This window comes from Alligator mississippiensis, chromosome 5, assembly GCF_030867095.1.
Source record: "Alligator mississippiensis isolate rAllMis1 chromosome 5, rAllMis1, whole genome shotgun sequence".
NCBI lineage: Eukaryota > Metazoa > Chordata > Crocodylia > Alligatoridae > Alligator > Alligator mississippiensis.
Window position 1 is genome coordinate 10,089,464 of NC_081828.1, and position 26,030 is coordinate 10,115,493.

General features: G+C 46.8%; 1 protein-coding gene across 1 annotated transcript; it reads right to left on the reverse strand.

Annotated features, from left to right (window-relative positions):
- Positions 1 to 20,699: 20,699 nt before the first annotated feature.
- Positions 20,700 to 23,120, reverse strand: LOC102558038 (solute carrier family 25 member 3-like). Its single transcript, XM_059727622.1, has one exon. The coding sequence runs from the start codon at positions 23,087 to 23,089 to the stop codon at positions 21,767 to 21,769; it is 1,323 nt and encodes a 440-aa protein (XP_059583605.1). The 5' UTR covers positions 23,090 to 23,120; the 3' UTR covers positions 20,700 to 21,766.
- Positions 23,121 to 26,030: the final 2,910 nt, after the last annotated feature.

Sequence of the window (26,030 nt, forward strand, 5' to 3'; positions counted from 1 at the left end):
AACTATTTATCTTGGAGCTCCACCTACTGACTCGAATGTTATGTAACTTGCAAGAAGCAAAGCTTTATGACTGTACCGTTGTGCCGCTGCTTTGGACAACATTTGCCTTCCAGAATACACCATTTTAAATACCTCACATGGACTTCAGTGGGCTTCAGAGCAAGCCTAGTACAAAGGCTTCTCTACTAACCCTACATATATTTTTCTTTAGATTTCACCTCCATCATTTTTAAATGAAAGTCACTTTTTTCCGTGACGTGAAATCACAAGCGTTTGTTGAGTGCCTCAACGCACATTTACAATGACATATGCCAACTCAATTTAAAACAGGACCAAAGATCCACTCTAGACATATATTAGATGTGCTCTATCCCTCTAAATAGAGATTTGTAGTGGTGCAGTATAGCTTTGTTTAATACTAGGGTACGTCTACACATGCACTTTACTGCACAGTAGACTAATCTGCTGTGCAGTAAAGCATTATCATCTACACAAGCATGGCAATTAGGCTGGTGTAGACTAATTTACTGATCTGTCCAATAGTCCCATCAGACACAAATGCTATCTGATGGTGGAGTAAATTACTGTGCTTAAATGCACATTTAGATGGTGATATCCAGATTAGTTTACTCCAGCTCAAACTGTGCTGGAGTTAATTCAGACACATTAAGCATGTGTAGACACTCCCAAGGTAAAAAATAACTGGAAGCAGTTTTTCTAATAGCACGTAGAATGTCTCTGCTGAAGGTATGCAGGGGTTTAGGTTGTAGCCGTGTTGGTCTAAGGACATAGGCAGACAAGGTTCCTTGGGTGAATTTGATATCTTTTATTAGACCAATCCAAATGGTCAGAGAATTGTTATTAAGCAAGCTTTCAGGTTCAAAAACCCTTCGTCAGGCTGAGGAAGTTTCAGCAGTTGCTGAAGGTATGCACTGACATAGTTACCCTAAATTAACTGAAGCGGTGCAAAAATATAGACAAAGCCTAACACGCATAAACTGGTTCACGTTAGTAACACACCCAACCAGCAACTGTCACATCCAACCCTGACACGACTCTTTGGAAACTGGGTACAGTTCTTCAATCCGCTAGGAGTCAAATAACATTCTGATACTTTTACTCAAACAGAGTGGTACTTTACTCCTCAAGCAGTCTCACTGATTTCAGTAGGACTGCTTGAGGAGTACGGTATTAGAGAGCAAGGGCATCACTACTTGACCCGTTATCATTTCCATAAAAGAGATCAGCCGCTATGTATTTTAGAAGACATAGGCCACTCAAAACATCTACAAGCAAACAGCACAGGTTTAATATCAACTCACTTTACAAACAACAGGATCATTTCTAGAGTGCGGTAATGTGTACAGAGCTACTGATACGTACAGTCAGAAGAATGTAAACTCAACTGGAAGCAAGGGGTGGACTATTTGAAGAAAGAGAGCATGGCTGAAAGTTTGGGAACAACAGGTGTGCAACAAACCTCCTCCAAACAACTGCTATGCGTAAATGGAGCTTACTTATGCCAGCAAGGAACCATGTCACACACCTTGTCCTCCGTACTCTGACTGTCCAGGAGTGTGACGGGGAGGGGCAGGCAGGTGACTGCTGGTCCACATACCTGCAGACACGTGATACGGACATTCAGGAGAAAAAAGATGAAAGGTATTAAGGTCTGGGTTTCCCTGTGCTAAGGCCCTTGCTCCTTTATTCTCCACTTTCATTGAAGAATGAAGAAGTAACAGAAGTCCTTGAGGAATAAGTCTTTTTAAAAGGTATGCTTTCTCTCCTCCTACCAGTGATCCTTAATGACTATTGCTTAATAAATAATACGTGTAATTATTATCTTTTACACACTCCCTTCCTCCCTCCATCCCTCTCACCTGATACAACGTTTACAAGATCCTTTTCCAAGTTTATAATGCATTTAAAATGTTCTTTATTAAGATTTTTATTTAACCTGCATAATGCATTATAAGAGCTCACCTGATTTTACAACTCACTAAGAACTGAACCATCAGCAAGACAAATCCATCCCTGCAGGGTCTTGCTTTTTATGGAGTTTTGCTACTTTTCTGCCTCCGCACAGGAAACTGCTACTTAATCGCTCCAAATTATTCTAATTTGTTTTGCAAAGATTCTCTTCATCTATCTAAAAATTGCCACCAGGCACAACCAGATCAGATCAAGAACTGGGATCTAAAGGGAACCTAGAACGATATCTCCTTTGACACGATCAGTTAGTCCAATCTGAAATTCTGGAGATGACACTTTTTAAAACAAGTAGGAGAGGTTATATTGAAAATACCTTCTAATTTTCTGTTCTCTCCCCTAAGATAGCAACATTTGTGCTGCATTTGTAAGGGAAGAGAAAAAGAGAGAAGTAGCTGTAAAATGAATAAAACACAAGTTGGCAAACAAAACACAGCAGGCAGCTATTAAGGGCATAGAAAGAGCTGTTGTGTGGAACAACTGTGTGGGCTGCTGTGTTGGAGAAGCAGGCTGCACGTCTGTAGCAGCTTGGCTGTTTTCCACAGGTTAGCAAGCTTCCTATTGTCTCTGGGCTTTCCCTGTGCGAAGGCCCTTGCTCCTTTATTCTTAGCGCCATTGATTTAGTAGCTATTGCATCAAAGGGAGACTAGGCAGAGCAGCCAGTGTCCCCCAGGAAAGGGCATGCGAGGAGCACAGGGTCTAAGATGCCTAAAACCTAAAAAAAGTAGAAATCCCTTTCCATGTATAGACCCAGAACAGCCAGAACTAGGCAGCCACCAAAAATTCAAGGCTGCCTACACACACACTTGGAAAGGAGGAGGGGAGAGGGGGGGCGACATTTTAATTATAGCACTTCCCAGACAGCTGCTCTAATTAAAATGGCTCACCGCCACGCGTATTAAACCCCTGTGTGTTTCCAAATGACCACGGGATGCTTTATCGAAAGCTCATTTGTGAAGTTTAGATAAAGCGGCCATTTTGAAACGCGCAGTGGCTTCATGCACGCGCCGGTGTGGCAATGCTGGAACAGTCTAATTAAAATGTGAAGCAGACTCGATTAATGCTCGATTCATCGGTCTGCTCTGACGCGTTCTTATCAGAACGTGAAGGACCACGTCTGCAGGCACCCCGAGAGGCCACAAAGATGGCAGAAATCTCTGCCTCGCCTGAGCACCAGAACGGAGGCAAAACTGACCCGTAACAAAACCAGTTGCTGCCAGGAGCCTGGGAGCCTTTCAGGTCCCCTGATCCCTTCTGCCAGGCACAGCCATCTTCCTGGGCCTGGAGCCTGGGTTTACCTGCTGGGGCTGCTTTAGCCATTTTCTAGTCCCCTCATAGGAGTGCTGAATTGTTCTTCCTGCTAGCCTGGGGCTCCCTTTAGTGGTTCACACCCGCAAGGTACCCTCCTTCCCCACACATGGCTACTGCTGCTAAGACATGCCCGTTCCCTTCCTGCCCTCGGAGCATCAACCTGTGTCAGTGGGATCAGGCAGCGGCAGACCAAGCCCAGAGAGGAAGCCAACATCTCCCTATTCAGAGCGCCGTAGCAAGTTGGGGGGGTGAGCAGGGTGACCTCCCCGGGTGCCGAAATAAAGGGGCACCAGCAGGCGCTGCCCAGCCATGGCGGGTCACAGGATGGAGCCATGAGTGGCTCGTTTGGGGGAGCACAGGGATGAGGGAAAGACAGCTCCCAGAGCTGCGTGCATTCCTGGGCAAGCATGGGGGAGCGTGTACCCCCCCAGATCTGTGCATAGAGCGAAGGCGGGCTGCCACTGCAGGCTTTGCCCTGGGCACCAAATTTCATTGCTATGGCACTGCCTATTCACCCACTCTGTGCCCGATTCTGGTCTGCCCCACACAGTGTCAGCATGTCTTCAGCCAAGCCCTGTCTTTTCCTCTCCTCTCCTGGCAGCTCCAGGTGTGATGTTCCTTACAGGAGACAGAGTCACAGTTTACCGCCCAGGCCTGCAATAGAGGTAGAAGGCAGGGCAGTGAGGCACAGCACTGGGGCCGCCCGAGACTAGAAGACAAGTTTTCTTTGCACATGGTGGCCTCTGACTGGCTCCTTGGCTCCGAGCTGTTCTGAACATGTACCACATAATCCGTGGAGACTGGAAGTGGAGAAATTGGCTACCACTACCACATCCAAGACTCCTATGTCCATGTCCAGGGATGGTGCAGAAAGGGCTGGGAGGGCTCCGGGGGTGGCTGGAAGTGCTGGGAGGTACCAGAGGTGGCTGGATTATTTGGTGAGTGAGTCCTGGGAGTCAGGGGCTATGAGGGCTGCAGCACTCCTGCCAGGCCTTTGTTCTCACTCCTTTTCTTTGCATTCAGCAGCCTGGCTGCTCCTTGTGGCGTGTGCCACGTGCAGACAACCTGCTGAGAGCAGGGCAACTACAGGATGGGTCCTGCTCCATACTGGAAGGCAGGGCCTGGACTATACGGTCAGAAAGAGCAGCAGACAGCACTTTCTGCTGTCGATAGTGCTATAATCTTCAAATGAAAATAATCTAGTTGTTCCACACAAGCTCTTGTTGGTTTGGTGTGAAGAACAATGTGCGGAGTGGGGAGAAAGAGGCAGAGAGGCCACCTGAACTCCTGAAAAACAAAAAACCAGCCCAAGCAATATATCGCAGCACATGCTGGCCATTGACAAGAAGACGGTAGTGTTATAAAAAGATGTTTATATTCTAAAGCATCATAAAAGGATGTTAGCATCTGAATAAGACTACCCTTGTTCTTGGAGGATTGGTTTTTAGATAACATTTTCCAACTAATCTAGGCCTCTAAATCAAAATTTAGTCATGCAGAGGCCTGTTTTTCAGCAACCCCCCCCCCCCCCCCCCGCTGTACTTGTAGATATTCAGCACCTTTGAAACGTCAGGTGACATTGGTACCCGAATATAGTTCTAGTGCCTAGGGGTAGGTTTACACAGCCAAGCTTGAAAAGTTTATTTTTAACAATATAAGCAACTTCTGGAAAATATGTGTATAGATAATGGTATTTGTAAGCCAGATTCCACTGTTATTACACAGTACATGGACACAGTTTTCTGATCCTGTTTTGCTGTCAGTCACAGAAAAACGTTAAATTAAATGGACCCACTCTCATGTCACAGAGACGTCAATCAGAGCAAAATCTTGCCCAAAAGGAAGTGGGAATGAATGAGATCAGGATTAGGTTATGTGTATTTAAGTTACTGCAGAAGACCATTGCTATGGTCTACTTCTCAAAGCAGCCCGTGATGGTGAGTAGTATGATGCTACTAACTCAGACTGTCAAGTTTTGTCTAAGGAAGTTTATAGATGGTTTCCACTTGGTTTAAGATTGCCTGTCCAGACTGCCAAGATACATTTCTTTGCTTATGTAAGCACTAATAGCAGAGCTTCAATATGACAAGTTATTGATGACTGTTCTGCTGTGATGCCCAGGAAACATGGTTTAGGGTTGAAGGTGAGTTTCTCTCTGAAAAACAAATGTATTGTTTCACCAATTTATTTATGAAAGTTTTGCATTGGTGGATAGCTCCACATCATTGGATACAAATGTTTTTTGCTACTGTGATCACTGGCCATTTGTACATGCCATGGGGGTTTACTTCAGTTTAGTTCTAAATTGAAGTGGTGGGTTTTTAATTTAGGGTGAAGTAACTCCCCGTGGTGTGTACACAAGGGTCAGGCCTGATCCTTACCTGCCTCTCTGGTGGCAGGGAGGGGAGGGTGAGCTGCTGGCAGGAGGAGCGGGCCCCTAGCTGCAGGGGGGGCTGGTGCTTCCCTCTGCGGCAGTGGCAGCTCCCCACAGGTGGCACCCACCCTCAGGCACCTGGCCCGGGCAGTCCTGGGGGGTACTGCAGCCACGGAGGGAAGCACCAGGCCTTCAGGCAGGCAGGCAGGATCCAGGGAGGGAAAAAAAAAAATGATCAGGCTTGCCACTTTTTTTTTTTTTTTTAAGCTTTAGTGGAGCCTGCGTGCTTGGGCTGCTGCCGGGCTGCCTGCCCGGGCTGCCTGCACAGCCTCTGAGCTGCATGGGGTCCAGTGCTTCCCTCTGCAGCTGTAAGGTAGCAAACTAAAACACCTGACATCTTTTATTTTGCTGCATCCCAAAGTCATTTAACGTGCATTACACCACCGATATGTGGAACAGCCGCGCCATTAAAGTGGTGCAAAAGGCCATTAAGCTGCTTTAAAGGCCAATTTTGTGACACGTACAAATGCCACTGAGTTTGGGTGATATTTCCTCCTTCACCGTGTTAAACTAAGGTGGGTCTAGGGACAAGAAAACACAGGTACCATTGTAGATTATTGTGCGGGCCGGGAGCGGTCCGAGGCTTTCGGGGGCGCGCGGCGGGCTGTGGCCAGCAGCCCCTGGCACGTGGGTCTGGGAATTCGGCATGGCGGACTAGAATTAGGCACGGACGCGTAGCGGTTGATTAAAGATTATTTTACTTACACCGTAGATGGTCGCGGTGCAGGCAGGAAAAACTTCACTTAAGTTGCAGTTACAAAACTTGCTCGAACAAGACCCGTAGAAAACTCAAGCCTCTTAAACCTGGAAAGAGCTCTGGATACACACACACACACGAAGTTTGCTAGGCTCCGTGGACCGAGCGCGCAGGGAAGGGTACGTCGAGGGATCAGGCGGCGACGGGGAGAGGCTAGAGGGTGATCAGGCCCCTGTATCCTCCTCTAAGGCACACGTGGGGTTTGTTAAGCTCCACAGCGCTTAGAGTTCTCCATGAGATGGATGTGGAGTCCTCCTAAATGAGGTCTTCCCTGGAGATCTCCAACTTGGGTGGAAACCGCTCAAGCCTCTTATACAGCTAGCAAGCCAATCGCTAGCCGCCACGTGGGAATAATTTAGAAACAGCCAATAGCGGGACACAAATTTGCATGCGAATGGCAGGAACTCCTTTGCACGGGGGTTTTCTCTATGCAACTGAGAATTGCACCGTGCAAAGAAAGCTCCCCATGGCGGGAAATAATTCTGCAGTGCCGAAGCACACACACAATCATACCCTTGGGTCATGACAATTATGTTTTTCTCCGGTTGGTGAAATGAATGACTGTCCAGGATGAAGCTTTAATCCTATGAACACAGCTTCTTTCATTTCTCTACCCTTCTACCCTTCCTGTAACCTTCCCTCAAGGCATCTACCCCTGCACATGCCCATTCTCTCTGCTTTCTTCCTTCTCATTCATTCCATACTATGTGTTAACCATCACTTCTCCTCCACCCCTCGCTGTCTTTCATTCTCCTTTTCATCTATTTTTCCTCTCCTTGTCTTCCAAGTTCTTGTCACCTTTGGTTTGTGAGCTTGTTTTGAGGAAAGGGCTTTCCTTTCTTGTTCTCTTTTACATTCGCAGGCGCACACAGAGTCAAAATGAGGTCAGGGAGAGACATTACATTTTTACCAGTACAAGTGATGGGAAACCAGTCTATACCTGTAACAGAAGAGAAGTTCAGCACACAAAACTGGTTTGTAACCATGACCGGTTTGTACCCAGGATCAGCACAGAAGTTCAGCACACATAGGCAGGTTTAAAAACGGTGGAACCTAGTCTAAGATTTGCTGCCCCACCAAAGGGGGAAACGTGGGCTCTGTTCTCTACCAATCTACACTACAACGATTACAGAAAACTGCGTACCTTAGGTCACTACCACCTTGGGCTTTTTGAATGTCTGTACCTGCCCTGATTCTTTCTGTTACTGTAAATTACATAGAAATTGCTCGGGGCCTATTAAATATAATTTCCCAATAACCTGCAGGGACTTGCAATTCTTGTATGGCTCGTGTTTACTTGGTTGCTGTTAGACAGCTAATATCTGCTGAGGTAAGCCTTGTCCCCAGCGCCTGAATGCCGATCGATAATGGCAGTTATCGTTGGTGGATCAAGGGCAAGATATGGCCCACTCAGGACAGTAGGCACCCCAGAAAAGGCTGCTTATTTTTTACATGTTCAACCCTTTCTTATGAAGTAATATCCTGAATTTCACTTGCAAGCATGGGCCTTTCCCCCCAAATTTCTCTTTCCCTGTGCTATTCTTCACTAATTACACCTTTACCTTCAAAGATGCCGTAGGTGAGCCATTCTTCCTTTGGACAAGCCTCCCACCACTGGCAGTTAACTCTTGGCCAAAGAATTGCTTGAGAACTACTTAAAGCTTTCAAGCCTCAATTCTCGGCCTCCTGCTTTCAGTGGGAGGGGGCAAATTTGACTCTAATGACCTAGGCACCTTGCCAGATGTTTGTGTTAGCCACAGCAGCCTCAGAGTTGCTCTAGTTTATACTCTGCTTCCCTATGGGATGTGGACAGCATAGCATTAATTGATTCATAAGGCCAGAAGGGACTGCTGTGATCTTTAGCTTTACCTCCCACATAGCTTAGGCTGCAGTACTTTGCTGTATTAGATCCTGTTCAAAGCGTAGAATGTTTTTCAGGAAAAAACCCCCACCTTCATTCAAAATTTCCAGTGGTAGATAATCCACCACAACCTTTGGTAAGTTCTCAGTGATTAATCAATTATTACAACATTCAACAACAATTTATTCATCCAAACCTTCAGGCCATGCCTTTGCTGGAAATTAGCCTTGATTCCAGATGCCTGCTGATGGCGCTGTCGCATATTCCATGCTTGGACTTGTTTAAGTGCAAATCACAGCTTTCTTATCTAAACTTGGTGTTTGCCCCAATCCAGTTACAGGCAGTCCTCAATTTACAATGTTTTAACTTACAACGTTTATAAATTGACACCCTGTTTCAATTTTCTGACACCAGTTTTGACTTTATAATGCTTGATCTGATGCCACGCCACGCCAGTGAACAAGCTTGCTGCACTGCCCATCTCCCTGGAGAACATCTGTCCAAACGTCCTTGGACACTGTCACAATGCAGGGTTCCCAGGGACGGCAGTGATGTCCTGTGGGCTCCGTGACCATGCCCTAAGGGCACCTTCTAATCTCGTCTGCCATTTCTTGCTGGTATAAATAAAAAATAGGGATGCTGCCCTTGAGTTACAGCTCAGTCACGTTCCTGATGGACCCCCCTGAATCCAGCAGGTTATTAGACCCCTTGATGGGTCCAGCTCTCAGTAGATGACTCACAGGACACCCCAAGCCTTATTGGCTAGATGTGTAGCTCCAAAACCTCCCCTTTACCATACCCCATGCCTCGCAGGTGGTAATTAAACATTGTCCCTTTTTATGAGGCCTCAATCTAGCTCAGCCTCCTGTCATCACTAGGCCCTGGGCGCCTGTAGCAGCGCCCTCTGTGCTGGGGTCTCCACACCTGGTCACGTTTGGCGATGTGTAGGGGGTACACACAGGTGCACACGCACCCCCTGAGTGTGGTGGTGCACCCCCTGTGAAAAGGTGCCACTGATGCTGCTGGCAGCGTCTGCAGGTGGTCACCAACCACTGGTTGGCACTTGCCACACCCCCCGCCACCGACAACGCCACGACCTCCCGGCTTGACACCGCCACACTCCTGCCGCCAATGGTGGCACCGCCTGCAGGAGCTCGCCATGCCCCCCTAGCCTCTGGGGGCACGTGGTGTTCATGCTGGTCACTGCACCTTCTCTGGCGCCAGGCTCCCTGCAGCCCTATCTCCATGCCCGCACTGGCACTGGGCTTGCTGCAGCTCTGTTGCTGTGCCTTCACTGGCACTGGGCTCGCTGCAGCCCTAATGAGGCCTCCTCCTCCCCAAATAGCCTCATCCCCGTCCACTGGTCTACAAACAACAACCAGAATATAAGCCCCTGGGCTCTAACATAATACAAGCAGGGCAGAGTGCACTCTGTCTCTTGAAAAGAGGCAAACTTCTCCCCGAGCACTAACTGCCTGGGTACCCGATGAGCTCCCGGAGCCCCATTAGTCCTGCAAGCAGCATATCAGGTGGCCACAGCATCTCTGGGTAGTTCTTCTCTGCAGGAGCTCCTTCCCCTGGCAGCTGCCAGGGAACTAACCTCTTCCAGCCCCAGCCCTGGGGCTTATGGGTGCCCAAGGCCCTGCCTTCTTCCGGTCAGCTGACCAGGTGCAGGTGCAGGGTAATTTCGTTATTAACCTGATCCCACAGCAACCTGCACCTGTGCTGCCTGGCTCCTAGGGCCCTCTCTAGGCAATTTCTGCCCCTAAAGGAGCGGGCACACTGTAGTGCCCTGCAGCAGATGCTTTCTTTAAGAAAGCAGGCAGGACTCCAGAAAAACCTGCGGCCAAGACTCCAAGAAGACTCCAGCCAGGAGCCCTTCAAAAAGTCCAGCAAAGTCATCTCAAAGAAGTCCTTCCAAATCAATATGATTGCTATTTACAATATAACTACATTAATGTAGCTACATTACTTATCTATAATTGACTGAGTACAAAATTCTGGGGTATTTTTGGTGAAAATAGGGTATCGGGCCTTGGTTCAGGAACAACCCCCAATTTATTACATTTCTTATGGGAAAAATTGGTTCTGAGTTACGACGTTTTGACTTAAGACGCAATGTTCAGGAACCAGTTGTGTCTTAAGTCCAATGACTGCCTGTACATAGAACAGGGGTGGGCAAAATGTAGCCTGTGGTCCAGATGTGGCCCGCCAGGCTATTCTATCCAGCCCACGAGGCCCCTAAAAAATTGAGAAAATTAATAATTATCCGCCCCTGGGTGCCTGTCATGTGGCCCTTGATGGCTTGCCAAAACTCAGTAGGTGGCCCTCCGCCCAAAATAATTGCCCACCCTTGACATAAAATTAAGTCAAATTTCCAATTTAGATAAGGACTCTGTCCCTTCCTTCCACAAATCTCCAGCATCTGATATCACACCTTTCAACATGTTCTGTGGAATAATAACTAGGAATATATCTATTTCAAGTAGTTTGAGACTATTCCCTGTCTCCTGTCTTCACAAGGTACAAGGTGGACATGGGTGCATTTATCTTGTTAAGAAGCAAATAGAAATGCAGCTTTAGCTATGCTGTTGTAAGTATACTGTCTTACTGAACTGCAGTGAAGAAATCAGAGATATTAAAGAAGTAAAAATGACAAAAATTCAAAATGAAAAATACATGACCTATGTGGTATAAAATAGGATTAATTTAAAACAGACCACAAACTCTCTAGTGACCCAACAGTCAATGGAGATCCCTGAATTAAGTGGTGTGACATCAGAAACAAACCTACAATCCAACAAGTGATTTAGTTAAGTGTTTTCTGGTCCATTCAGCCATGTGCATTCTCCAAGTTTGGTTATTTTTCAATTTAATTTATATTCTTAAACAATTAATGATCTGATAGCAGCAGCATTGTTATAGTACTATTATATACATGTCTAGCATGTGTCTTGAGCTTTCACAATAAATTGCTTGTAAAAAAAGCATTGCAGTTTCTTATTTATTGTGGCAAAAATCTAATACCCTCATAGTTAATACAACTGTGATTTAACAAAGAAATTTTATTATGAAAATAAATCCCACTAATAACTGCCTTACCAGACATTTTGCAAGTAAAGATAAAAATATGTAACAAAGGCACATGTAATGCATAATAGGAATGAGGGTAGAGAAATGGAAATGACCACATCTGAGGTGGAAGCAAAAGTCAAAGAGCTTCACCACTGAACATGGTGAAACTTGTTGGATCTGGATTTAGGACCCAGATGCCTTGTTCAGACCGACCGCGACCTTTCCATTCGATAATAGGCAAATTTATTGATACACAGTGATAACAGAAAAGAAACAATACAAACAATCAAGCAATTCTATATATCTACCAATTTTAGGGCTGTCATCAGAGTCAAGAAACATCTGGCCACAATGCAGGGTTCACCCTAAGGTGCTCTCTTAGGTGTCAGATGTCAGCATGTCAGCAGCCTGGAGGTGGGATGCTGAACCCTACCCCCTGCCCCCTCCCCAGTGGGGTGGATGAGATGGTTTGGTGTTTGTTCTATGTCCATGGTGGCCTTGGGGATCCTTTTCAGGAACCCTGAACCCAGGCCTCTTCTTCGAGCCCCTCTCGGGGAGGAGAAGCCAGGGAGGGACCATTTGTTACTCTCAAATCTCTCATAGATTTCATAGACATTAGGACTGGAAGGGACCTCACAAGATCATCGAGTCCAGCCCCCTGCCCAATGGGCAAGAAGTCATCAGGGGTCAAATGATCCCAACAAGATAGACATCCAAGTGTTTTTTGAAAGTATCCGGAGTAGGTGCTTGCACCACCTCTGGGGGCAGTCTATTCCAGGCTGTAAGCGGGATAGTTAACTGAATTAGTTCATTCACTTACTTGATGACTTGCATAAGGTGTGTACTAGTCCCTAGGTCACAGCTGCTATTCTAATTAGGATTTTTTCTCAGCACATCCACCCTATTTTCGCCTGCCATGACTTGTTGGATCAAATCAAAGAAGAGGGAGGCTTGCTGTTCTTAATTACAGTTGACCTGGGCACTAAGAAGGATTTTTTTTACACTCTATTCTACTTTTGTGAGGCACTGTTATGTCTAAGCTGCTAGGACATTATCTCTGTGGTGCTCCCAGTTATCTTATGCTTATCATTAATTTTTGGTGGGCTGCAGGACTGTGGATCCCTGTATTTTCCACAGGTACACTTGTCCTGAAACACCGCTCCTCATGGTTGGTTGTTTCCCACCTCTTCAGGTTCCCAGGCTGAAATTCTTGTTGCCGGATCTCACTGATAGCGTTCTCTTCTTACCAAGTGTAGGTAAGTATGGAGACTCCTCCGAGTGTCAGAAAGAGAGAGTCTCCTACTCTCCTCCTCTACCCCTCCCGGGGCATTGTCTCTGGCTTCACTTTTTCTCAATGCTCTGTCTGCTCTCTCCTCTCATCTCTCTCTTTCCCTCCCACTTCCAGTTGTTGTTGGGCACAGTTTTTTAACTGTTCTCCGTCCCGTGCCCGACCAGCTGGAGCCGACAGGAGCTAATGAATTTCGGCACTTCTGATCTTCCTGCTTCTTGTTCTTTCATTTCTTGTCTCTCACCAGGTACGTGTTGGTGCTTGGAGCAGCCTCTCCAGCACACTTCATGCTCTTCAGGGACCTTCTCCTGGGTCCCTGTAGCCTCTTTAAGGTGAGCAGCATGATCCTTGCTGCCACACAGGCCCTGGAGACTCGGACAGTAAAGAAGTTTTTTGTTATATCCAGCCTAAAATGGTCCTCCAGGAGCTTGTGACTGTTGGACCTTGTCTTCCTTTGGTGTGTCCTGGTGAAAAGATGTTCTTCCAGTTCCTGGTGCACACCTCTTATATACTTTTGGCTGCCACGAAGTCACCCCTGAACCTACACTTTTCCAGGCTGAAGGGTCCCATGCCTCTCAGCCTGTCCTCATAAGGCCTGCTCTCTTGTCCTCGAATCGTGGGTGTGGCTCTCCTCTGGACTCTCTCAAGCTTCTCCACATCCTTTCTGAATTGCGGAGCCCAGAACTGGACACAGTACTCCAGCTGTGGTTTCAACAAGGCCGAGTAAAGTGGAAGATGACTTCCTGGGTCTTGCTTGAGATCCATTGGTATATGCAAGCCAGAGTTTTGCTTGCTTTGCCAGCTGTGGCATTGCATTGGTGGCTCATATTCACCTTTTGGTCAATCATGACCCCCAAGTCTCTTTCAGTCGTTGTGCTACCGAGTGTAGCACTGCCGAACCTGTAAGCATGGTGTGAGTTTTTCCTCCTGAGGTAGAGCACCTTGCATTTCTCAGTGTTGAATGCCATCAGGTTTTGATCAGCCCACCTTGTAAGCCAGTCAAGGTTGGCCTGGATTGCAAGCTTATCCTCTAGGGTGACTGCACTTCCCCATAGCTTGGTGTTGTCAGTGAACTTGGCCAGATCGTTTATAAACACATTGAAGAGTACAGGTCCGAGAATGGAGCCCTGGGGGATGCCAGTGGTCACCACGCACCATGTTGATTTGGTTCCATCAACTATCACTCTCTGGGTCCATCTATGGAGCCAGTTCCCTGGCCATTAGACCGTGAAGTTGTTGAGGCTGCGATTCCCCAATTTTTCCACGAGAACATCGTGGGACACCAGGTCAAAGGCTTTTTTGAAGTCCAAAAATGATATCCACCTCTTCTCCTTTGTCCAGGTGATGCATCACCTGGTCATAGAAGGAAATGAGATTAGTCAGACAAGACCTATCTGCAATGAAACTGTGTTGGCTGTCTCTCAGAAGGTTACCTTCTGTTAGCCTGTTGTTAATGTTTCCTTGATGGTTTTCTTCAAGATCTTTCCAGGGATTGAGGTCCAACTGACTGGCCTGTAGTTCCCTGGATCTTCCTACCTCCCTTTATTGAAGATAGGTGCTCTCTTCCAATTGTCAGGCACCTTGCCTGAGCACCATGAGTTTTTTAATATCCTTGCCATTGGCCGTGCTCATGTCAGCCAGTTCCTTTAGCACTCTTGGGTGCATTCTGTCCGGGCCGGCTGATTTTTGGATAACTAGCCTCTTTGCTTTTGTATCCTCCTTCCCTCCTGATGACTCTCCATCCATGGCTATCACTATCGGTCTCTCTGTGTGATCGTCACACTGTCCACATCTTGTGTCGTCAGGATTTTATCTGGCCTGCAGTGGGTCCCTCAGCCCCAGCCAGCCCAGGCATGAGGGGCAGCCAGGGCCATGGTGTATATGGTTAGTCCCAGTGCCCCCAGGTGTGCAGCAGGGTGGGAGTGGCATAGTGATTGGACTGTACTTCCCAGCAGCCCTGGCTGCAGAAGCTCCTTCTGGCTGCTGCTGCCAACCCCAGCCCCACTGCCTGGACACCCCAGCCTGTCCACCCCACATCCACTGCCAGGGGCACCAGATGGAGTGGGCAGGCAGGGTCTCCAAGAAGACTAGCCAGAACCCCTGTGAGCAGGGTATGCTCAGCCAGGCAGATGGGATGGGGCTGCGGGCAGGCAGGGAGTGTATTCTGGCTCTGCCCTGGGCCCCAGCCCCATACTGTCACCACCCCATGATCCCAGCTCCAGCCCTGGACCCAGCCCACTCCTAACTGCCTGTTCCGCTTCAAGATGCTGCTCCACCCCCGTCCCATCCTCCTGGCTAAGTGTGCCCTGCCTGTGGGGGCCCCAGGCCAATCTTCATGGAGATTGCCCACCCACTCACCTGGCACACCCAACGGTGGTTGTGGGGTGGATGGGCCCAGCTCCAAATATTCTCAATTACCCCTGCCCTATCAGCACCACCCCTCTACCCTGCCACGCTGGTGTGGGGTCAGTACCCCTCTCCCCCCAGCCTGCAACAGCTCACCAAAGGTCCTAAAGTGGCTCTCCAGCCAAAATAATTTCCCATCCCTGTTTTAGAACCTATATTGCTATATTAAACTAATTTTTGTCATTCGTGTCCACACTGCCATGTATATTAATCATATGTACATACTATAGTAAGATGTGTGGGGGTTCATTTTAATTGAAATACATCTAGCTACATTTTTAAACAAAAACTTTCAAAATTAAAAGGACACTATCGGCATAGAAACTTGATTCACAAGAGCATGAGAACAGAATAAGAACCCAAAATATTGTTAACAATTTCATTTTTATTACCTTATTAACAGTTACTAAAATTAAGATTTCTTTGAAAGTCTAATTTACTTGTGACTATTGATGCTTCATGTTTTATTTATTGCATTTTGTGCAATTTGGATTTTTCAAACAGGACATTTGTTTCACTTTTACCTAGAGTAGTTTCTAGTGGAGGGCTGCCAAACTCATCCAGCCCTGCGAACTGGATGGGGTGCATGGAGCCAGTCTGCAGGCTGGGTTGGGCCAACAGACTGGACTCATGTACCGGATCCAGTGCACAGGGCAGTGTGCACCCTAGACCAGCCTGCATGTTGATAGCAGCATGCATGCCAGCCCCAACCTGTGGGCACACGCATCATGTGTGGTCAGTCCAGGGTGTGCACTACACATGGCATGTGGGGCCAGCCTGGGGTACACATTGCATGTGGCACCTGTACCAGATTGGACCTCCTTGCTGGATCCAGCATTCATGGCCTGTCTGTGGGCCCAATCCAGAGCAATCCGAGATCCAGCGTGTAGGGCTGGTCTGGCACAGTGCATGCCTAGACTGGCCATATGCCCTGCATACAGCGTGCACACCAGCCCCAGGCCCCATGCTGTGTCTAGTCCACACCAGATGGGCTCTGTGCACTGCATTACAGCATGCAAGGCTGCACTGTGGGCCAGATGATAGTGCTCTGAGGGCTGGATATGACCTGCAGGCCATATCTTTGACACCCCTGTTCTAATGGATTTCATTGGGGATCAAAGTGCACTCCAACTCTTGGGGGTTGGGAGCAGTCTGCGGCAGTGGCAGCTGGAAGCTGGAAGCTGGAAGGAGCTGCTGCTGTAGCTGCAGCCATCACCTAAGCTGCTTAGAAAGGTGTGGGGCAGGACAGGGGTTCTCATCTCTTATGCAGGGGCTCAGCTCTTCCTGATTCCCCCTGTATTTTGAACCATGAATTTCACTGTGCTGCCTTCATGCACTTGCACAGCACTGCAATTTGAGTGTTCAGGGGCTGTCTGGTACTCATGTCACCCCTGGAGTATGTTAGAAAAGCTGTGGGGTAGTTATGTCTGGGGTAGAGAGAAGAATGGATTATAGGTCCCCTGGCAGTCCTTTGCTGCAATATTTATGCTATGCAGTATTCCTCTGGGACCATTTATATTCTTTTCACTGGATTAAGTAAAACATGGCTATAGCAAAAGCATAGACTAAAGCCACAAGAATGTAGTTAGGACTCAGCAACCAGCCCGGGTGACAAGGTGTAATAGCCGTTATGGGTGGGTGACAGGAAGTAGTCACTGTGGGTGTGTGTAGTGAGCAAAGCACACTCTGTGTGTGTGTGAAATGAGGGAGGGAGAGGGAGAGTGTGTGTGTGTGTTTGTAGGGTGTGTCCCACAAACATCCCTACCATACACATGCACCCACACCCCCCTCACATTGCCATACATGCAGACCCCCACACCCACACCCGCCACACACCCCAGCCACCCTCCCCCCACACAGTCCCCCACAAACCCCATACCCACCCACTCCCCACATATCCACACACACCCACCCCCTCCCCCACATATCCACACACCCATAGCCCCCCACAAACCTATACCCACCTTGCCATGCTCCCTACGTCCCCCTCACAGCATGCAAGAATAAGACTTCATTTTAAGCTATTGTGCAATCACCTCTATGTGCACTACACAAACACATGTAAATCAGGACAAAAATATTTTTTGAAATCAAATTAATGAATGTTGTAGATGTTTGATTTTTAGAATATAATTTGGTGTTTTTCTGGTTCTGAGATGGCAAAGCCCCTTACATTTCCACGGGCTAAGGAAAGGGGCTTCTGGTGGCAAAGGTTGGGGGCTAAGAGGCAGGACTTCCGGTCCCAAGATGGCAACCAGGGGGCGGGGCACCTGTCCAGGGGCAGGGCTACCCATGTGGCCCTCTGCAGCTTGCCAAAACTCGGTAAGCAGCCCTCTGCCTGAAATAATTGCCCACCCCTGAAGTAGCGGGACATGGTAAGAGGTAGGTGGGAAAATATTTCAAAATTTATAAAGGAGAGGAAGCCCACTTCAAAGATTTCTTCGGCAGCAAAGTGTGCCTTTATGCCTTTGCTTCAGCTACAGTACATCTAAAACATGCATCATGAAATAGTGCGAGTATAGACATTAAGTATCAAATTATAAAGCACTGACTAGATAACAAAAGACAGGTAATGTATTGGAAATTGTTAAAAACCCACAAAATCTAAAGACAAGCCTCTATGTTTAGATTTAATTTCCACAATATTTAAAGAATATTTTTCATTGACGTTCAATGGTTTTATTTAAATAAGCGCACAATTGATTAACATAAATGTAAAGGCTAGATTTGTGTTGGGAAAACCACCTTTCAGCTGGGCATGGGAGAGTTAATACCTGCAATTTCAGAATTAGGACACAAGTATTTTGTAAAAAACAAAAACAAATGCAAACTTCACAAATACTCACATCCTAACCCTAGCTCGTAACAACAGCATCCTGAGTATAAAAACTAGCTGAAAAGCCCATCATGAGTATCACTGGTTGCAAAGGTAGAGTTTTTTACAAAGTACATTTTTCTCACAAGACACAAAACCTAAGCAGAACGAAGTGCACGGTAAAAATACATTCATGCCATAAACATTTTGATGTAAAACCAGAAAGAACAATTCCTGACTTCTTCCAGCAACAGCATCATTTTTATACACTGTTTTCTGCACATCTCCATAAAGAAAAATGTGCAAACCAAAACGGCGCTTTATGCTGTAAACTTACAGATGCCAGAAGGAAGTGCAGACTTTACTGCAGACTTTACTGCTGTTGACTGCAGTAACATGAAGCCTCCAGGTATCTTTCTCTTCATTTTGATGAAATAATAATTCCAAGAGCTATGCTTGACTACAAAATACTACTTGTCTATGCTTTATACTATAGTTCTATATTTTACCTAACACATTGGAATAATTTTAGAAACGGTTCCAGAAAAAAAAAAATCTTTATTCTAATTAATCTATTTTAAATGTGGATGAAAGAATAAATAATAGGTGTAAAGTAAAATCCTGCTCATTATGCACACATGAACAGCATCCTTGACATCAATAGGGAACAGAATATTTTCTTGGCTTTACAATGACTTTCTAGCTGTTCATTGTGTTCTGTTATGGAAGAGCTGTATATTGTAGAGTTTTTATGTGGAACTGCATTTGCTGTCTGGACAGCTGAGCCAAGAGCGGGTAAATCAGGCCTATTAATGGAAAACTACCAGGATTTCTGAAATACATGCATGTAAAGGAAGAGTCATGCTTTTTGTTATGGCTTTTGGCAGCAGGCCTTTGTAGACTAACCTCCAGATTTCTGGGAAGCAGAAAAGAGCCTGTGTAATATAACACGCTATAGTTCATTAACAATGTGAAGGTGGCAGTGCAGAGCATAATGAAGTGGAAACACTGTCAATAAGCTTGTGGCTGATGGTAGTGCTAATGGAAGGTGGTTCTCAAGTGAACCTAGTGCTGGGACTGTAACCCCCCCGATTCACCACTACCTTGTGCCTTATGCAGTTATGCACGCTAGTGCACAGTGTTCCCATTCTGATTTGGCGGCGCTTTATACCCATTTACATGTACTGATGTAAATGATGACACGACACACAGGTGACAATGACCAAGAAGGGAAAGAATAGTTCAGAATATTTAACTTCAGGATCCTGATTCTAAACTTGGAATATTTCAAATGAAGTTTCAATTTTAAAATATATTTTGAAAAAAGTAGTAAAGGGAACATTTGTACTCAGCTTTTAAACACCGTGGATATCTTTCTCACATGAATAAGACATCGGCTGCTTGATCGGCTTGATTCATGAGAGTCTGCTATGTCATATTTCCATGACATCTTAGCATATCAGGAGCCTTCAATATGCACAATTCCTAGGGTTAGCACTTCATTATAGATCCTTTGTCATTTGAAAGTAAATTAGTGCACAGGAGGTTGAAATGGATCAGTACTTAAATATCACTCTGGCTTGTAGTCTGGGTATGCATGTGTATAATTTGGGAATTTCTGGGTTTGCTATCCCATGCAAGACTTAGCGGTGGCAATTCTTATGTACCTTCTTTATCCCTTTTCTTGCTGAGCACCCTCTTTGGAGAAAGATATAGAACAGCAGCAATGGTGAGAAGAACAAGATGAATGGAAAGGGACAATTGCTTATATTTTTGGTGCTGGCATAGTTGTCACTCCTTTTAATTCAGTGCTTTCCTCACAGCTTTCCCCATAGTTGAATTCTGGACTGGAGTGTTAGTTATTCTTGATTACCGCACTTCAATAATTGCTACTTTCAATATGGTAATAACAGCAATGGTATTTCAATTGTTTCAATGAGATTGCAAAAATATTAAGCTTTAAATAAGCTTAGTATTATCTTAAAATACATCGAGTTTTAGCTTCAATGGCAAGACTCAAATGGGAGTGAAAACAAGGTTTTCACTGCTTCCAGGTTACCTGTACTAAACTGGAAGGTGCCGTCTGGTGTCTTCTGCTATTAAGCTAGGGAACTAGTTCTTTTAGTTCTGTCCTTGATTATTCTTCAGTGCTGTCTGCTTACATGGTGGCATGTAACAGGTTAGACGCTGATATTTATTTTCCGTTTTTTCCCTTAATGGAGGCTGGATAAAAAATCCAGGGTTTTTTTCATTTCAAGTTCTAGGGCCTGGTTTTTGTCTTGCAGTTTTTAATCCCTTTGGAACTGGATTCATAAAAACCTGTAGAACCGCGGTTTATTGGGAGCCTTTTCACGTTTTGCGGGTATATGCTATGCAAACATTTTGAAAGAGTGAAGCTTATGCACGTTCCTGGTCATGCATTTCTTGGTCACGACTACTGAATTCTGGGCGACAGAGCTACTGCGTTCTCCAAAGTCTCAACCCAAGGTCCATGGATTTCAGTTAAGGTCCCCGCACTGATTTCATAGCCTTTCAGAACCAGAGTCTTACCTTTGTTGAAGTGTTGCAGAATTTTCTTAGTCATTTCATTTAGTCGGCCATAAATGCTCATTGCACACAAACGGTTTATGCAAAGTTAATTTACAGCCTTACTACAGGACACCATCATTCAAGAAAGACCCTATATTTAAACAGCAACTAAAACACTTCAAAATAATATTTTTCCACAAAAAAGATTTCTTTATTTGTTTTTAACTACTGGTATGTATATTCCTAAAAAAAAATCTAGACATTTAACAAATAACATGTTGGGAAAAATGCATTAAGCTAAATGAATTGCATAGGAATGAGTGGCCAGCATATAGTATCTCATTTGAGCTACACCATGCCCATACCCCTATATTAAAGTAAACCCATGGCACATGTCAGTTTGATCTATATTTAAACAAAGGAAAGTCAGAGAAGAGAGAGAAATGACATATAAATAGGGCTAATAATACCTATATTTCTATCCTAAATGGTTTATTTAAAACAAGAGAAGGAGGTTGAAGGTCTGAATTAACTCTGTTTTATGCACAGATTTTAAAATTTGGGAGCCAGGACACTTTTATGTGTTCATTAATAAACACACTTCCAAACATCTCAAAAATATTGCTCCATGTGCACAGAAGAATATTATTAACACCTTAACCTTTAAAAATATGTCAAGCTGTAAAAATATTAACATATGTGGTATTTTACACCCCTAATATAGTAAATATCAATGGCATAGAGTAAAATATAAAAACAGAAACTGTTGAAAATTCTAGTAGATCACCTGGAGCAACACTATAGGCGGGGGATATTGTAAATGCATTAGTATCTGAACATATTAACTTATTTACTATAATATTTGCAGCCATTGGGAATGTTCTGGCTCTTCTAAAAGTTGTACATCTCTGAAAACAAGCACCCGCTTACAGCACTGTCAGCTTTCCCTACAGCACGGCAGCACTACCTGTCTTGTTTCAAAAGTCTCGGAAAACAGACATGACAAATCCCAAGAGTCATATATTGCAAGACTGAAGGCTTTGACGAACTAGACCTTTAATAAATCAAATATAAGTCTGCGTGTATGCAGACGGAGAGGTTTTGGCATCTGAGACAGCTGGGACCTGAATGCAGTGCAGTCATCGTGGTCTGTGGGAGAAAGATAACTAATCTGATGGGTGTCATTCTGGAGAAGAGTAGACGGTGGTGATCCCAGAGCTTGACACAGGCTAGAGAGACATGGATGAGGCATTTCAGTGCAGCAGGAGTGGAGTTCACCGTGTGAAGTCTGCAGGCTGGATCTAGTTAAAGAACGAGTGCTTTTTCAGTGATTCAGGCATCTCCGGTGGTGGGGGCCGGGGCATCCTTAAATAGACCTTGACCGAGTCATAAATGAACCACTGCAGGGCTGTGAGGGTCCCAATCATGAGGATGCGGGCAAAGAGGCCTTTCCATACACCTCTAAAGCCCAGCCTCTTCAGGATGTCCGAAGCACTGCTTCCCTTCTCCTTGTTGAGCACAGACACTACCGAGTCAGCCGGGTGGGAAACGACAGCGCAGAAGACACCAGCAATATAACCAGCCACAAAGGTGACACCAAGCTGCTCCATCTTGGTACATTCGCTACGTGGCTTGGGGACCACGTGGGCATAGAGCGCCTCCAAGGTGCGCTCAAAGCAGGCAAACTTCATCATGGTATAGGGGATCTGGCGCATCCAGAGTGGGGTCACTCCCTTATAGAAGGCCCACAGCCCTTCCTCTTGATACATCTTGGGGGCAGCCTCCCGTAACGTGTTGGCATAACCCTTCTGAGTCTGGATCCGCACCTTGACTGCCTCCATGGGAGAGAGGGCGATGTCAGCAAAGAACTCAGCGGTGGCTGAGGCTGCCAGGTAGAGGCTGGTCCGGTACAGGTAGGCTCGCTCAGGCCCCAACAGTTCAGAGTAGCGCAGCTTGAACACCTCGTAGAGGCCAAATTTGCAGAGGCCCTGCATGGAATAGCCCCAGCAGGTGGGAGCCCATCCTCTGGCCAGCCCACGCATCCCCTCCTCTTTCACAGTGAGGGAAAAGCCCTGCATCAGGCTCCGGTAGCGGCTGGGCTCTGCCTGCATCCGACACTTCACGAGGTCCAGCGGCACCACCGCCGTGTGAGTCATGCCGCAGCTCACGATACCACCCAGGCCGCACAGGGCCAGGTACGTGGGCGAGCCGTACTGGCAGCTGTATTCCTCCTCCTTGCTCCATAGAGCAGGGGCCATGATTGCCCACCGCCTGAATTGGTGCTCTGGATGAGGGGGGGTGCTGCCGTCACCCTCTCCCGGACCCCCGAGATCCAGCTGCCCCTGCCCACCCAGGCCACTGGGCTGGGACGAGGTGCCCTGGCTGTTGCTCCCCCCTGGGCTGCAGAGTGCAGAGAAGAAGACGCCCCATCGCCAGGCAGGGGTGGCCATGCTGCTATCGCTCGCGGGCCAGCACCACCCTGGGCACCAGGACATCCCTGGGGTGCGGAGATCCCTGCTGCGTGTCTCTGTGGTCCTTGCCCTCCGGACAAGCTCCTTCCAACTGCCAGTTCCCCAGCGGGATTCCACCGCGGCTAGCACGCGGCCCCGTAGCGCCAGCCCCATGACAAGAGTGAAACCGTCCTACCTCGATGGCCCTGGACGGGTTGGGCGGGAGGGTCCTGGTCTAGGCAGGAGCACCTTGTGATGGGGAAGATGTGGGGAAACTTGAGACATGAGGGAATTAGAGGGAAGGAACGAGAGGAAGCTCAAGTGGGGCAAAGCCAGTCAGCCAAACAGCCATGAGACTATGAGAAGGGTATGGGGAAACTGGAAGGGGCAATGCAAGCAGAAAGGCATGCAGGGGGATTATACACGTTAAGTGATGCATATTCAGCAGAGGTGTACATAAGAGGGGAAAGCCCCTCCAAGTTCCTGAAGCGTAGCCGTGGGCAACATGGTGAAATGCTTAAGATGCCTATTATACATTAAGAAGTGGCTTATCTTGCTGGGGGGATCTGACCCCGGCTGACTTCCTGCCCCTGGGGCAGGAGGCTGGACCCGATGATCTTGCGAGGTCTTGTCCAGCCCTAATTTCTATGGATCTATGAAATCTATGTGAGAGACAGCTCCCAGCCACTCCAGCTGTGAATCCAGTAGCCAGGCCCAAGGAATTAACAGGTCTGAGGGCATGGTCCCACAGACATGACAGGTCCTACCAGGATGCTCCTGCTTGCCAGACAGAAGGTAGTGGTCTGTTGTAGTCATAGTTTCATAGTTTCATAGTGCTTAGGGTCAGAAGGGACCTAAACGGATCATCAGGTCCGACCCCCTGCCCCAGGCAGGAACGGGTGCCGTGGCCATATCACCCCAGCCAAATCTCTGTCCAGCCTCCTCTTAAAGACTCCCAAGGTAGGAGAGAGCACCAGCTCCCTTGGGAGCCCGTTCCAGAGCCTGGCAGCTCTGACTGTAAAGTAATGTCCTTTCTGAAGCACCCCGTGACCTTACCTGGTTTTCATAATTCAACATGCAGCGCATTGTGCCTTTAATAACATCCTTTAAGTACACCAGCCCCACAGATGTTGTTGGATTGACTACTTCGGTACAGTGGTGAAAGCAGGAATCCCTTACCTCTGCTTGGTATGCTAGTTAAGATCATAAGCTTCCTTTGTGCAGCAGAAATCCTTCAACAGAGGAGTGCCATGCACATGATCAGAGGGCAGGAGAACAGGCCTTATGAAGAGAGGCTGCAAGACATGGGACTCTTCAGCCTGGAGAAGTGCAGGCTCAGGGGTGACCTAGTAGCAGCCTATAAGTACATCAGGGGTGTGCATCAGGATCTGGGGGAACATCTGTTCACCAGAGCGCCCCAGTGGATGACAAGGTCCAATGGTCACAAACTCCTGCAAGACTGTTTTATGCTGGACATAAGGAAAAACTTCTTTACTGTCCGAGCCCTGGAATAGACTCCCTCCAGAGGTGGTGCAAGCACCTACTCTGGACTAAGAAACATTTGGATGTTTATCTTTGTGGGATCCTGTGACCCCAGCTGACTTTCTGCCCCTGGTGCGGGGGGCTGGGCCCGATGATCTCGCGAGGTCCCTTCCAGCCCGAATGTCTATGACATTTATGAAACTTTTGAAGGTTTTCACAAATGTTTGAATCCAGAAAAATCTGAATATGCATCTGAAATCTGTGATCCATTTTTGTGGCCAGGGTTAATTTAAAGCGGCTCGGAAACTGCCCTAAAATGCACGCGATGAAGAATCAGTCTCTATGAATCAAAGGCTCTAAGTATTTTTAGAAGAGCTACTCCTGTCTTCAGAGAAGCATGTTGCATCCATAAAGTGTCGGGGTGTCAGCAAAGGCAAATTGCTGTGGACTAGTTTTGTGAGGCGGTCGGATAACACAGCAGAAAGTGACTGAGACCATTGCATGCGGGACACCAAATAGTTTGCAGGTGGCAATAACTTCTCATTGCTTCTGACCTTGTACTTCATTTCTTTATTTTAAATATGCATATGCAAGGCCGGGGGAGAAATGGAGCATGAGTGTAAGAGCTTTTCAGGAAGATAGGTTACATTTGTGCACTAGATGCGTGAAGAGTGTTGCTGCTGGGCATCTAGTTCATTTGACCCTGCTGCCACACCGAGAGGGAGAATGGGCGCGCGCACAACAGAGAACCGAGGGTTATTGAAGCTGCCCAAAGCACTCGTGCTTCCGAGGGGTCTTCAAGCAGAATGAATGACTGCCGGAGACAGCCCCGCTGCAGAGGAGAATGAGAGAGATGTGCCCACAGGAGTCCCAGCTGTGTAGATCACGCTCTCCAGCAGCACAACCACCACAAAGGGCAGTTGGGTCCCACGGTTCTTGGGGGCTAGGTACAAACCCTCCAAAAGCCCGAGCCGGTGTGGGTCTAAGTTACACGGTTTTCTGTAAGTGGTGCAGTTTAGCTTGGTAGCGAACACAACACACATTTGCCCTTCGGTGGGGGCATATCTTAGACTCGGTTCTGCCATTTTACCAGTCTACACATGCCAAGTTTCTGTTCTGTTATGAGCATAGACCAGTTTCCAATCACTTTTACCAGTAACAGTATAATGTCAATACTTGGCTGGGGTGTTTGTGACATGAGTTTGTAGCTTTGTTTTCTAGAGATGGTCAAGCTAACCAGCTCTGAAACACAGTCAGATTTTCTTTTTTCTTTTTTTTTGCAAGTTTTAAGATAATAATTCATGGTTTCATGCCTTATTCTTCTGTGCAGCACCTTATTTTTCATGTACTTCTATCAACTGTGATGCATTAGACTGTGGTTTTATGACAACGCACAAATCTCTCTCTCTCTCTTGCTATCGGTCGGGTAGCAGCTCTGATTATATCTCTTGGCTCTTTAATACCCTTGTAACTTCTGTAAGTCCCAGGTGGCCTGCTTTCTAGTACTGTGAATCTCTCTCTGTCTCCCTCCATCTCTCTATGCTGAGGAAGGCTTGCTGGCAGGTGGATCCATTCTGTCTTCAGTGTCTAGTTATTTTGTTTTTGCAGTTTCCACGTCATGCTCAGGGACTTT

What these genes read in the sequence shown, in the direction of transcription:
- LOC102558038 (XM_059727622.1), bottom strand. Translation starts at nt 23,089, where the DNA reads ATGGGGCTGGCGCTACGGGGCCGCGTGCTAGCCGCGGTGGAATCCCGC.